This window comes from Rhinatrema bivittatum, chromosome 18 (genome assembly GCF_901001135.1).
Source record: "Rhinatrema bivittatum chromosome 18, aRhiBiv1.1, whole genome shotgun sequence".
Lineage (NCBI taxonomy): Eukaryota > Metazoa > Chordata > Amphibia > Gymnophiona > Rhinatrematidae > Rhinatrema > Rhinatrema bivittatum.
The window spans coordinates 45495974-45508556 of record NC_042632.1 but is presented as its reverse complement, the minus strand read 5'-3'; the positions used below and the strand labels follow the sequence as shown (position 1 = coordinate 45508556).

General features: G+C 39.4%; 1 protein-coding gene across 1 annotated transcript in view; it reads left to right on the top strand.

Annotated features, from left to right (window-relative positions):
- Window positions 1-12583, top strand: part of SPOCK1 (SPARC (osteonectin), cwcv and kazal like domains proteoglycan 1) — a 384555-nt gene that overhangs the window by 148000 nt on the left and 223972 nt on the right. Inside the window, exon 2 of the mRNA XM_029583840.1 lies at window positions 11793-11907. Within this exon, the coding sequence (XP_029439700.1) occupies window positions 11900-11907 (8 nt within the window). The 5' untranslated portion in view covers window positions 11793-11899. The remainder of the gene's footprint in view (window positions 1-11792; window positions 11908-12583) is intronic.

Sequence of the window (12583 nt, the reverse complement as noted above, 5' to 3'; positions counted from 1 at the left end):
ATCATTCCAAAAATACTTAAAAGTATTTTATATATTTATGTGTAAACAGTTTTAAAAAATGTTTTTGGTGCTTATAAATATAATTCTAAAATCACAGCAGGGGTTTCTAAACCACGCACCAGATAATAAATAGAAAAGTCTCTTCTTTTTTTGTACTTTTCATGAATGCTTTTGCCACTTCATTCTCAGTCGCATAGTTCTCTCCTAATACCACATATACAGTTGCCATTAATTCAGTTTAATGGTCATCAGTTCTTCAAGCTGGGCACTATACCATATTAGACTCGCAATGCAAATTATAAAACTGACATTGCCCAAGGCGGGATAAAATATCTTGCATATCCAATTTCTGCACAAACCTTAATACAGTGTACTTACCTGACAGCAGTCTTTACCCTTCAAATTCCCATTGCATGAAGGTATATTATGCAGCAATCCCATTTTTTAAATTCTTAATCCCAACACAGCTGTTTTTTCGGCACCAAAAAGAGGCCTGCATCAGGATCAAAAAGGAACCTCAAGTGCACCGTGTTTCTTTTAATTACTGCAGATGAAATGGTTGCATGTGCAGCTTGTTCACTGCACACTGTGGCTAGTTCGACTAAGTGGGCATCAGTTTATTCAAAGATCCTTAGAAGGGTTTTGGCTGAAATGGCGGGCGAGAGAGGAATCTTATGAGATGATTGCTGTTCTTGTCTTTCGGTGTATGCAGTTTGTACTATTCTTTGACTTGATATAGTGGCATACGCCAAGCTGTAGCCCTATTTTGCCATTAGCTTAATTTGTCGTGTGATTGTTTGGGGGTGGGTGAGCCAAGATGGGAGGGTGCAAGTGCCTATGCTATGCATGTTAAAAGCACTGTTAGCACACAAAAGCTAGTTTTACGCACGTTAACAGCACATTTAGGAGATAATTTATGTAACATTGTGCACAAGTTAGCAGGCAAATATTTGCATATTGTACAACCATCTTCAAAGTGCTTAGAAAATTATCCTGGCAAAACTACCCACACACAGTAACACCTGTTCAGAGTGTGCAGTTTTGCCGAGAGAGTTTGTGTGTGTACTTTTCAAAATCAGAAAGTATGCATGTAAGTCTCAACCCCCATCCATTCCCTAGAACATTTCTCACCTATGCATGTAAAAGTGCAAACATAGAGTGTGCATGTGAACTTTACCTGCATATCAGTCATATCATTTCTAAAGGACCATTGCTGCAGATAAAGCACTGTCTTACCCCAGAAGTCCCTTTGAAAATTACCCTGCCTATGCATACAAATTAGCTGAAAGTAGTTTTAAAGTGATATCTATACTCTTGAGGTGATGAGATGCAAAATTATGCAGACCATTACCAATTAGCACAGCAAAAAAAGTACATGTGTGAACTGCTTCAAAGATGCATTGATGCAAAGAAACTTAGTGGGACGTAGTTAACTTTTTTGCGATGCCGTAGTTTGCATGCATTTTACCATCTGCCTTATTTGTATGTCATTAACATCAGCCACTAGTACACATGATAAATATGCACATTAATCGCCATTGTTAATGCTCTTCAGTGCATCGGCTTCTTAGTGCCCACTCAGTCACCTACCATCAAGAACAGCACCTACAGAAGACATATTTTGATAGCATATATCATATTTATACTTCTCTCTAGAAGCTACATCCAGGGACAGCAGGGTACATCTGAATTAATTATAATGTGCAAAAGCAAGATTTATCTAAACGATGGGTCCTGACACCCATATGAGTGGAGTTTGTAATTGTAGATCAAGCAATAAAACTGTAGTAAATACTGGCACCTCTACTTTTCTTTTATTCTAGAAGGTGAATAGTAGGGGGATAAGCATCTCATAAAAACTGATAATCAAGTGACATTCAGTAAAAAAAAAACCAAAAAACACACACACACACACACACACACACACACACACACACACACACACACACACACACACACTGGTTAGCGTAGCGGGCTGCAAACCAGGGTGTAAATTCTACTGCCACCCCTTGTGAACTTGGGCAAGGCACTTCACCCTCCATTGCCTCAGGCACAAACTTACCCCTAGCTTCATATTTATAGCAGAATGATGGGGTGCGATAAAAAGGGACGGAAGGGAGATAGTGGGCAGCCGGCTGCACACTATCGCCCCCATAGTGCCACGGGAAAAGGTGTAGTTATTTCCCCCGGTGCTGCCGGCAATAATGTGAAGAACATTATTGCCCGCAGCGCTGCCGTGAGATAACTCCGCCCACACTCCTCCCCTTCCCGTAATTAGAATACCACCGCCACGATACTGGCACATCGCAGAATAATGAATGACTCTGAGATTGGCTACAGGGAAGTGCCTACAATGCGGAATATAAACTGAATAAATAAATAAATAAAATTACATGCATATATACACACACACACAAATATATTTATATACATATTTACTTGTCACAACCTATAAAAGTATTCTGAGCATGCACAAGAGCAAAGTCATCACACGCCATCCACTCTGCTCCCAGACATGTACACAAAAGTCCAGTCACTCAGTTTTGTTTGTGCTTTTTATTTGCTTGGCAAGCCTCAGACTGGAATATATTAACTTGTAGTACAGACTGGAGTACTGTCACGGCCAATCAGGCATGGAACTCACGTTACTTCCAAAGGAGTTATTCTGACACATGTCACACACTTTTACTTATGTCGCTTTAAACCCCGTAGAGTGTTAAAGCTAAACATATTTTCTGATTTGTGTGCTGTAGTGAATCCTTTTCAATGTGACCATAAATGTTATATTTTACAAGGCATAGGAACCTTTCAGCTTTTCTTGTATTTCATCGTTTACAGCATGTAAATTAGATGACTCAAATCTATTAATATATATATTTTTTTTTTAAGAATTGCAATTGCTTGTACTAATTTTATGGAGCCGAGTCTTTGTGCCCTAGTTGTACTCAATTGTCCATGACTAAATTGTATTGAAATATACTGTGGTACGATCTTGTTTGATCTGCTTATTAAAAAGAAAACGTCTCTGAAAAGCTGTAACACTGCATGATTACTGAAAAGAATCCCTTCGCTATTAGAAATGCAGTTGCTTCAATGCAGAGAACCTCTCTACTTTTAATATACTTAGCTGAAGGGGGAGCTACATTTAGGATACAGTAGGTATTACCCCCTGTCCCCAGAGGGCTTGTACTTGAGGCAATGGAGGGTGACGTAACTTGCCCAAGGTCACAAGGAATGTCAGCGGGATTTGAACCCTGGTTCGCAGCCTGCCTCTCTAACCACTAGGTTACTTCTCTGCAGAGCTCTCGTTTAAGTTCTTGAAATCTTGTTGGTGTCGGTAAATCCCGGAAGACCATTCCCGGCAGAGAAGAAAAGTCACAATGAGAAGAGTAAACAGAGGAAAATATTAAGAAAGAAATAAGGAGCTTTGTTTTAAAACCATTTTTTTTCCCATTCACTGACAAAGCTCTTTCCCGTATAACGACTGGAAAAGAAGCTGAAGTAAAACGAGGGGTATTTTAAAAAAAAAAAAAAAAAGTTGGACAAAGTGTGTACTAAAAACATAAATCGCACGTGGTAAAATGAAGAAGTCAGGAAAAAATGCTGCTATGGGAGGAGCTTATTAAAATAATGAATGAGGTTGGGGTAAAGGAAGTCTTATGAAAGTACCAATCACGTGACAAGAGCATTAGAGCAACCAGACAAGCTAAAGTTAGCAAAAAATACTGCTAGAGAGCACAACCAGCTCCAAAAAAGTTAACTATATAAATACCAAAACTGCTGGGGGAAAAGCGTAATAAGAACATAAGATTTGCCATACTGGGTCAGATCAAGGGTCCGTCAAGCCCTGTAACCTGTTTCCAACAGTGGCCAAGCCAGATTATAAGTACCTGGAAGGATCCCAAGGGATAGAGAGATTCCATGCTGCTTATCCCAAGAATAAGCAGTAGATCTCTGTAACTCTACCTTAATAATAGTTGATGGACCTTTCTTCCAGAAACTTGTCTAAACTTTTTTTTTTAAATGCAGCTACATTAATAGCTTTTACCACATCCTCTAGCAATGGATTTGAGAGCTTAATTTTGCATTGAGTAAAAAAAATATTCCACATTAACTTCGAGGAGCCGGGTCTTGCAGCAGCTATGGCCTCTTATCTGCTACCCCTCGCCAAAGCTCCCGGTCTTTGGCTGAATATGCCATGGAATTCCAGATGCTGTTTTCCAAGCTGAACTGGCGAGAGGATAGTTTAGGTTCCATGTTCTTAGAAGACATCTCCAGGAAAATCAAAGATGAGCTCACCGCCCAGGATCTTCCCATCTCCCTAGAGGCTCTTATTGCCGTAACCAGCAAAATAGATCGGCATTTGCAGCAAAGGGCTCAAGAGGCCTGTCCTGCAGAAAGGAATGTCTCGTTGGCACCCCGATTCCAACATCCATCCTCACCCCCGGCTGCCACAACTTCATCCTCTCCTCTTCTAATGCAGAAGTACTAAATAATTTTTAACGTCACTATTTATAGACCTGAATTATAGTCACAGTGAAGCCTGTAAAAGGAAAGATTTAAGCTCCATAAAACTTAATAAGGCACATTTTCTAAGTATTGTGCATAGGAATAGCCAGCTAAGGGTCTGATTTACTAAGGCTTCGTTCCCATTCCGTGTGTATGGGAAAAATGCTTAGTATATGAGGTCCTAAGTTTGCTGACTAGCACAAAAGTCATCCTTCCTGAAACACCCCCCCAGGACTGACCAGAATTTGAGTACCTACATGAAACTAGGAAGCTATATTTAGCCACTCACCAGGAGAAATTTTTCATCTCATGGGATCTATGCAGCTAATGATTATTTGGCTGGTTAAATCTCTTTGAATATCATCAGCTCCATATTGGTGCTTTTTCTGCTTCCTCTAGTATGTGGATATTCTTTTTGAGGATGGATTCCCTAAACTGAACCTGACATCAAAGCCTTCACTGTAGAAGAATGAGATCTTTGTTCATTCATCCCCTGAAATTAAGATGATCAAACACCTTGATAAGGACATCGGCCTTCTCCAATGATCAGGTATAGGCCCTTTGAACTATAAAGTTTTACTCTCGCTGTGGCCTCTGCCAACCCTCTTTCTCTTTTACTCAGTTGTAATGACATATGCAGATAGCCTAAGGCCAAACGGACTGTGCTATTCAAATCCAGTGCAACTGCACTGTTCCTTCACTGACCTGGTGAAGGGAGCAAAGCTCTTGAAAGCCTGAGTTAGTCCAGTAAAAAAAAGGTCTCAGCTACTTGTTTGTTGATGCTTATTTCTGCATATTCAAGTAGGCAATTTCAAAATCGGCCCCTGTGCTACTAAGGGGTTACACAGGTTCATGGTTGCTGAAAAAGTACCCCGATTGAAGCAATTTTCCTTAAGCAAAAAGATTGAAAGATGATTTATTATAATGTGCAAGTATGTCAATGAGATCTTGCAGGTGATCTTTTCACCTGGGATGCATTAAGCATAAGAGCATCTTCCCTGACAAAGAGGAAATAGATTTTACCAATACTGCTTTCAGAAGGATGAATTCTTTATACAAAAAGTGGCAAAATTATAGTCTTCAGTATTCACCGTGACTTTAGAATTGGCCACAGATACAAAAGGTTGGGGTTTTTTTGTTTATTGTTTTTTTTTTTACAGCCGATTATTATACAATCATAACTAATACACAAATAGAAAAATGGTTGCACTTGGTGGATTTCTGATCTTCTTTCAATCTAACCAATTGTATGATTCCAAGAAGCTTTCTAAGTCAAGCAATAGGGATGTGTAGTGAAAAGAAAATTCATTTTATTTTTCATTTCATTGTTTTTTTATGCAGGGTTTTTTTTAAAAATGCTTATTTCTGTTTGTTTGCTTTTTTATTTGAAATGAAAAATCAAAAGGAACAGGAAAAAAGCAGAAAAAAAACAAAAGAAATATAATGAGCCAGATCCCCCACCAAACCCCCCCCCCCAAAAAAAAACCTCTGCACTACCAAAATTGAACTCCCCCCCCCTTCGGAGACCTTCCCTCCATGCCTCCTCCCCCAAGATGCTTCTTATCTCTTCCATGGGGTATGAAATCCAAATCGGGCAGGAGTGATCCCCAGTCATTTGTGCCCTGCCTGAATCTGATTTGAAAATGGAGGCATTAAATAATAGAAGAAAATGACGCCAGCCTCAGAGCCAGACAACACCATTTTCAAATTGGGACCTAGTGGAGCAGGAACAAATGGGGTTTAGCCTTGCATCATTTGGACAGTAAATACCACAGATGTGCTAAGAAGCATGGGGAGGGGGCAAAGAAGGCGGCCTGGGGAAGGGCTCAATTTTAAAATTTCGGCAATGCTGAGTTTTTCTGACAGTGGTGGTGGTGGCGGCGGGACGGTGGCGGCGGGCCTAATATCTTCTATTTTTAAAATGAAATGGAAACACCCCCCCCCCCCCTATGAATATCATTGGAGGTATTTGTTTTATTTTATTTTGAAATTAGATGTAAACAAGCAAGCTGCTTTTATCGTGGTTTGCATGTTTCAAACCACACCACTAGCAAGCAATATCTTGTGCAATGAGCACTTACAAATGTAGAATTCAAGATGGTTTCCTTGGGTCTGTGTCCTGTAAAACGCATTTGAATACAGAGCTCTTACACTTATATGCTGTAGAATAAAGATGAAATTAATTCTGAAAATAAAATGCCTTTCTAACCATCTCCAGCTTTAATTAAAATATTTAGCTGACTCTAATTAAAATAAGTATATTGAATGCCTGCTGAAATGGATTTCTGTTAATACAAAATAAAAGAAAAATGTTAACACCCTCATTTATTTAATTTGTTCAAAATTAATTGGGTTTGCTTTTGGGCAATTTCTTATGGCACAATTTTTGAGTAATTTTCTTTTTTTTAATTTCATATCATCCTTGCATCAAAATATTACTATAAGCTGAGCTATGCATGTGATTAGACAGCTTTTTTCTTCATCTTGTCTTTGACTGAACCTTAGTTGCCTAGAATAATGGAGAAACGTTTTCAACCTCACTTATCCTCCCCAGTAAAGTGGAAGTTGAAGAAAATCAGTACCCTAACGCATGCAAATACAAAAATGGTCAGTTCTGGTGCTAACAGGGGATCGTTTACAATAATTGCAGATAGAGGAAAGGGCCTAATAAAGCCACTAGGTCAGGCAATCATGCTGTCTTCTTTCTGACTAAAAATCCAAAGTATAGAATTCCAAGCTAGTGGTTTACTGTGCCTGGAGTGGTGCCCCGTTATGTCCATCTAAATAAATAAATAAATGTCACACTTTACCTGTAGAAATTCTGGGGCAAATTTAAGACTGTGAGGGGGAAGGGTAAAATCCATGAGGACGTTTCACCTACGGACTTTTATGTCAATTTTCAAAGGCATCGCCTTTGAAAATTGATTTGGAAAAAGTAGCAGCATATGCTAGCACCTGCTATTTGAGAGGTTACTTTTTCAGCGGAATTTAATGTGCATACTTTTTTTGTTGTTGTTGCTCTTTCAAGTAAAAGGTATGAGGATAATCCGTGATCCCACTCTGACCCCTCCTCTGGAATGTCTTTCCCAGTGCATGCATAAGTTTAGGCGCATAATCCGTCTATGTGCGTAAATTTACGCACACACCAGATAGGAGATATTCAAAGGGGCTGTTTAGGCGAGTTGGAGCACTGCTGTACGGGTATACATGGCTCTGAACATTGCCCTCGCTATCTTCAATAAGAGCAAGCAGAGTGTCCTTGTAAAGAATCTGAAAGCCTCCTGAATGCATTCCCCTATTAACCCCACACATACCCCACCCCCTGACATGCCTCTCCCCATGCACGTAAAATTATGCATGTGCAGTGTATATGCATTTAATTTCACATGCATGTGCATCATGTAATTTTCTAAAGGGCTAGTTCTGCAGATTAAATACTACTTTACTCACAGAATTCCCTTTGAAAATTACCCTGCCTATAATATAACTTGAGCTGCATAATCAAGAGATGTCTTTTTGTGTAGGCAGTGCTGTTTCTTTGTTACCAGAGTGTTCAGAAAAGAGAACTGAACAGAATAAGCCTTTCAAAAATAAATTTTGTTATAAATTCTCAAAAGCTCTTCATAGAAATACACACAGAAAAGCTTGTACTCATGCAGGACAAAAAGTCTGATAAGCTTTTCATTTCCACGACTCCGTGCCCACCTTTGCTTTCAACAATATTGAAAAGTAAAATGAAAGCAGTAACTGAACAACCTCTGGCTAAATGTGGCAAGTATTTTGCTTACATAGGGATTTAAGGACTCATTTCCACAGGTTTACATGGATGGAATACCACCACAATCCAAGAGCCTCCTTATTGGGAAAAGGTCAAGTTGCCCCTATGAGGAAAGGTTGAAAAGGTTAGGCTGTTCAGCTTGGAGAAGAGATGGCTGAGGGGGGATATGATAGAGGTCTTTAAAATCATGAGAGGTCTTGAACAAATAGATATGAATCGGTTATTTACACTTTCGGATAATAGAAGGACTAGGGGGCATTCCATGAAGTTAGCAAGTAGCACATTTAAGAAAATTCTTTTTTACTCAACGCACAATTAAGCTCTGGAATTTGTTACCAGAGAATGTGGCTAGTGCAGTTAGCATAACTGGATTTAAAAAAGGTTTGGATAAGTTCTTGGAGGAGAAGCCCATTAACCGCTACTAATCAAGTTGACTTCGGGAATGGCCTCTGCTATTACTGGCATCAGTAGCATGGAATCTTCTTGGTGTTTGGGTAATTGCCAGGTTCTTGTTGCCTGGATTGGCCACTGCTGGAAACAGGATGCTGGGCTTCATGGCCCCCTTGCTCTGACCCAGCATGGCAATTTCTTATGTTCTAATGCTAATTGAATATCTGCCTTACAAAAAGATGGAAAAGTGGAGAGTGATCATTTTCTGACAGCTCATATAGGGCCAGACTTAAGGATGAAGCATAACTTGGGCAAAAGTAGTACAAAAAAAAAAACCAGTGGTATACATGGAAAAAAATATTTAGTTTTGTTTTAGATTGATTTTGTTTCATTAAGTATATTGTTTTGTTTAGTTTCTCGTGCACACTTAACAACGCTTTCTATTTTTTTACAGCACTTGCACTTATGGAAATAGCTCGTGCTACAGTGCTTTGGACTGTGCTGATGGAGGTTTAAAGTTAGAAATTAAAATATATAAAATATTTACTTGGTAACAAGCTTTCTATTAACACTTAAAGGAGTAGTCACAAAATATTTTGCAACAATATGCTAAGAAGGGCCAATTGGTTTTCAGGGGCCACGTACAGCCATTAGGTTGCCTTTCCAGTTGCTTTTGGCTAACTTTGAAGTCAATAGTTTGTGCGACAGTCATAGCCTGTTACAGGTGGCCCACGGGAAGGTTGATATCACCCACCCATTATATCCATGAATTTTTGTAACATTGATAAATGTTTCAATAATTTTGACTTAAACTGTGCATAGAGAGAGCCTGGACTTCATGTATGTGTGTCAGAAGCAAATTAAGAAATTCTTATTGCTGTAATGATTGTTTAGGTTGTGTGTCTGTTTAATAGGCAGACACTTTGAGGCCAATATTATTAAAAAAAAAAATAAAAAGCAGTAAATAGATAAATTGTCCAGGATATTCAGCAGGATAAATGTTCCACTGAATATTCTTGAATAAAGTTATCCAAGTATTCTTACCAGGACAAAATTCAGACCTAAATGGCTATGTTTGAATACACTCGGTTAGGTTTAAAGTTATCCAGGTTTGTACATCCGATGAATTTAGTCTTAACGGGCAATATTAAAACATAGTTAAGTAGTGGCAAACTTTAAGGCAAGAAAAGAAAAAGTTTGCGGGCAAAATACTGTTGCTTAGTGAATGACCCTCAGAGCCCTGTAAGTGGCTGCAAACTAAGTGGAAAAAAAAAAAAAAAAAGCTTACATGCCTGTGGGTCAAATCACCCTCCTCTGACCCCAGTGAGAAACTGCTATGGAGGTCATTCACTAAGCAACAGTATATTTCCTCAAGGGAAAAATACCGTGGGAGTCACAAAGTAGCAGTAAATGACTCTGCCACTTTGTGACTCCCACAGTATTTTACCCCATGGTGATATCCCACGGGGGGGGGAAAAATACCACGATGATGAATGCCCCCACTGAACGTGCAATGGTGGCCCCATGACCAGGGCTGGCGGAAGAACTAGGCGAGCTAGGCCTAGGGCGCCGACCATTAGGGGGCGCGAGGCATGTGGGGGCCACCGCCGCTCATAGCCCAAAAACGAGCAGAAGGAGTTGAGGCCATGACCGGGGGGTGGGGGGAGTGTCAGCGCGATCGGGAGGGGGGGGGTGTGCATCTGGGGGCAGGGGGTGTGTTGACGTGACCAGGGAGGGGCAGCAAAAGGCAGAATCCCCTTGTGCCGGCCCTGCCCATGACTGTGGGTCCACCATGACTTCAAGGGGCTGATCGATTCCAAGTCGCCCCCCAAAAATGTTTAAAAAATCTTGGGGTCTGCACAGGCTTCCTGTCACACCTCTCTCCTGTTGCCCTTGGAGGTGGACATTGTAGAATTTATTTATTTTTTAATCATTTTGAAAGTGCAGCACAGGCCTCACCCCTAACCCAACTCCTCCCAATCAGTGCAAAATGTTGGCCCCGTGAAGCCGAGATGCCCACCCTCTGGATCCTCTGCTTACTCACTATTTTGTTCTTGTTGTCCAGTGGGAGCTAGGAGCACCCCTTCTAGGATCTGGGCGCGGTAGTGGCCATTTTTCAAAATGGTGCTGGCTGTCTCCTCACTTTGTAGCTAACTTAACACCAGATAACATAGACTGTGATTTTTCTGGCAAGCCATGTTATTTGATTTCCACCGTTTAGGATAGTTATGAGCTGATTATTATGCATTTGCATGTTGATCAACTCAATTAAATACCTCACATTAGACCATTTGCTGCATGCTAAACGGACTATCACAGCTTAGTGAATGAGCTCCTATATTTGAATCTAGCTGGTTAAAACTAAAGTTATCCTGGTAAATGTTATTTTGAGAACTGCTTTCATCACAGATAGGTTTCCTCGGCTACATTTTTATCCAAAGAAGTTTTAAAAAGATAATGACTTATGCAGCTAAAAATTATCCAGGCATCAGAGGGAAATATTTAAACCACAGATTTGTCTGCTAAGTTCTGAACTTAGCGGGACAAATCCTTTTGAATATTGACCTCCTTATTCAGTGCTCAAGAAAAATCTATACTAAGGGAAGTTGTAGTACTTCTTGAATAGCCATGTTATATTGAGATATTCTGCCATTCCATGTCTACTCAAGAGAGCAAGAATTCAGCAAAAGGCACCAACTCATCTATTGTTCTTTACAGATATGCATCTGAATAAGCAAAGGGACTGGTTTAAGTTTACAAAACCATTCATGTAAGCACTATATATATATTTTTTTTAGATGAACTGTAGCCTTTTCTACCTAGTGAGAGTGGGGGCTTTGGGTTATGGTTAGGGTATCTGCTGTACTGTTATCATGTAGGGTAAGTATTATCATGTATTTTGTTTTTTTTTTATTGTATTTTATGTGTTTGCATTATATTTAATGATGCTGTATTGTGTTATGTTTTGCATTTCTGATGCTTATAATGTGCATTGAAATATGGGTTTCCAATAAAAAGGCATTACCCAATAGAATTAGAATAACAATTGTCACTTCTCTCGAAGACCATTCAAATGACCCATTTGTAATTGTATCCTTTTGTTTTTATTATACAGCCCTAGATCCATCAAAAGATCCATGCCTGAAGGTGAAATGCAGCACGCACAAAGTATGTGTAACTCATGATTATCAGACTGCTGTGTGTGTAAGTCGCAAGCAACTGATGCATAGGTAAGGACATACGATGTTTAGCATTTTTGGCATTTGCTTAAAAAGAAGCAAAGTATATTAAATATAGAAAATAATGAGAGTGAGAACCCATGGTTTCCCAAATCTGTTCTGGGGACCCCACAGTCAGGTTTTCAGAATATCCACAGGAAGATAAATTTTTATATGCTGGGCCTCCAATGCATGTAGATTAATCTCATGTATATTCATTGTGGCTATCCTCAAAAACCAACTGTTCCCAGTCCTGACTTAATCACTTTTGTTGGACTCAAACCACTGAACTAGACAATGGCATTCTCAACTTGAATCCTTGAGATCTACAAACAAGTCTGGTTTTTAGAGTATATACAATGAATATTCATGAGATTTATTTGAATATATTTGCTCTAGGTTTTTGGTTGACTTACATATTTTCGTTATTCTGTTTGTGGCCCTCTATGACAAGAGTCTTGCCCTTTTATGTTTCACAACTACATTCCCAAAACTGTTTCATTTGGAGTTAAATTCTGCTTTTGATATTTTTCATTTCATTTTTAGAAATAGTGCACAATATAATGAATAACGGTGTGCTTTTTTAAAAAATGAAATGAGGAGTATGAGCTAGACCAAAGACACTTTTACGCTTATTTACATATTTCCCAGTATGCTAATTCTTTTGATCTGCAAGAATCAGGGGCTC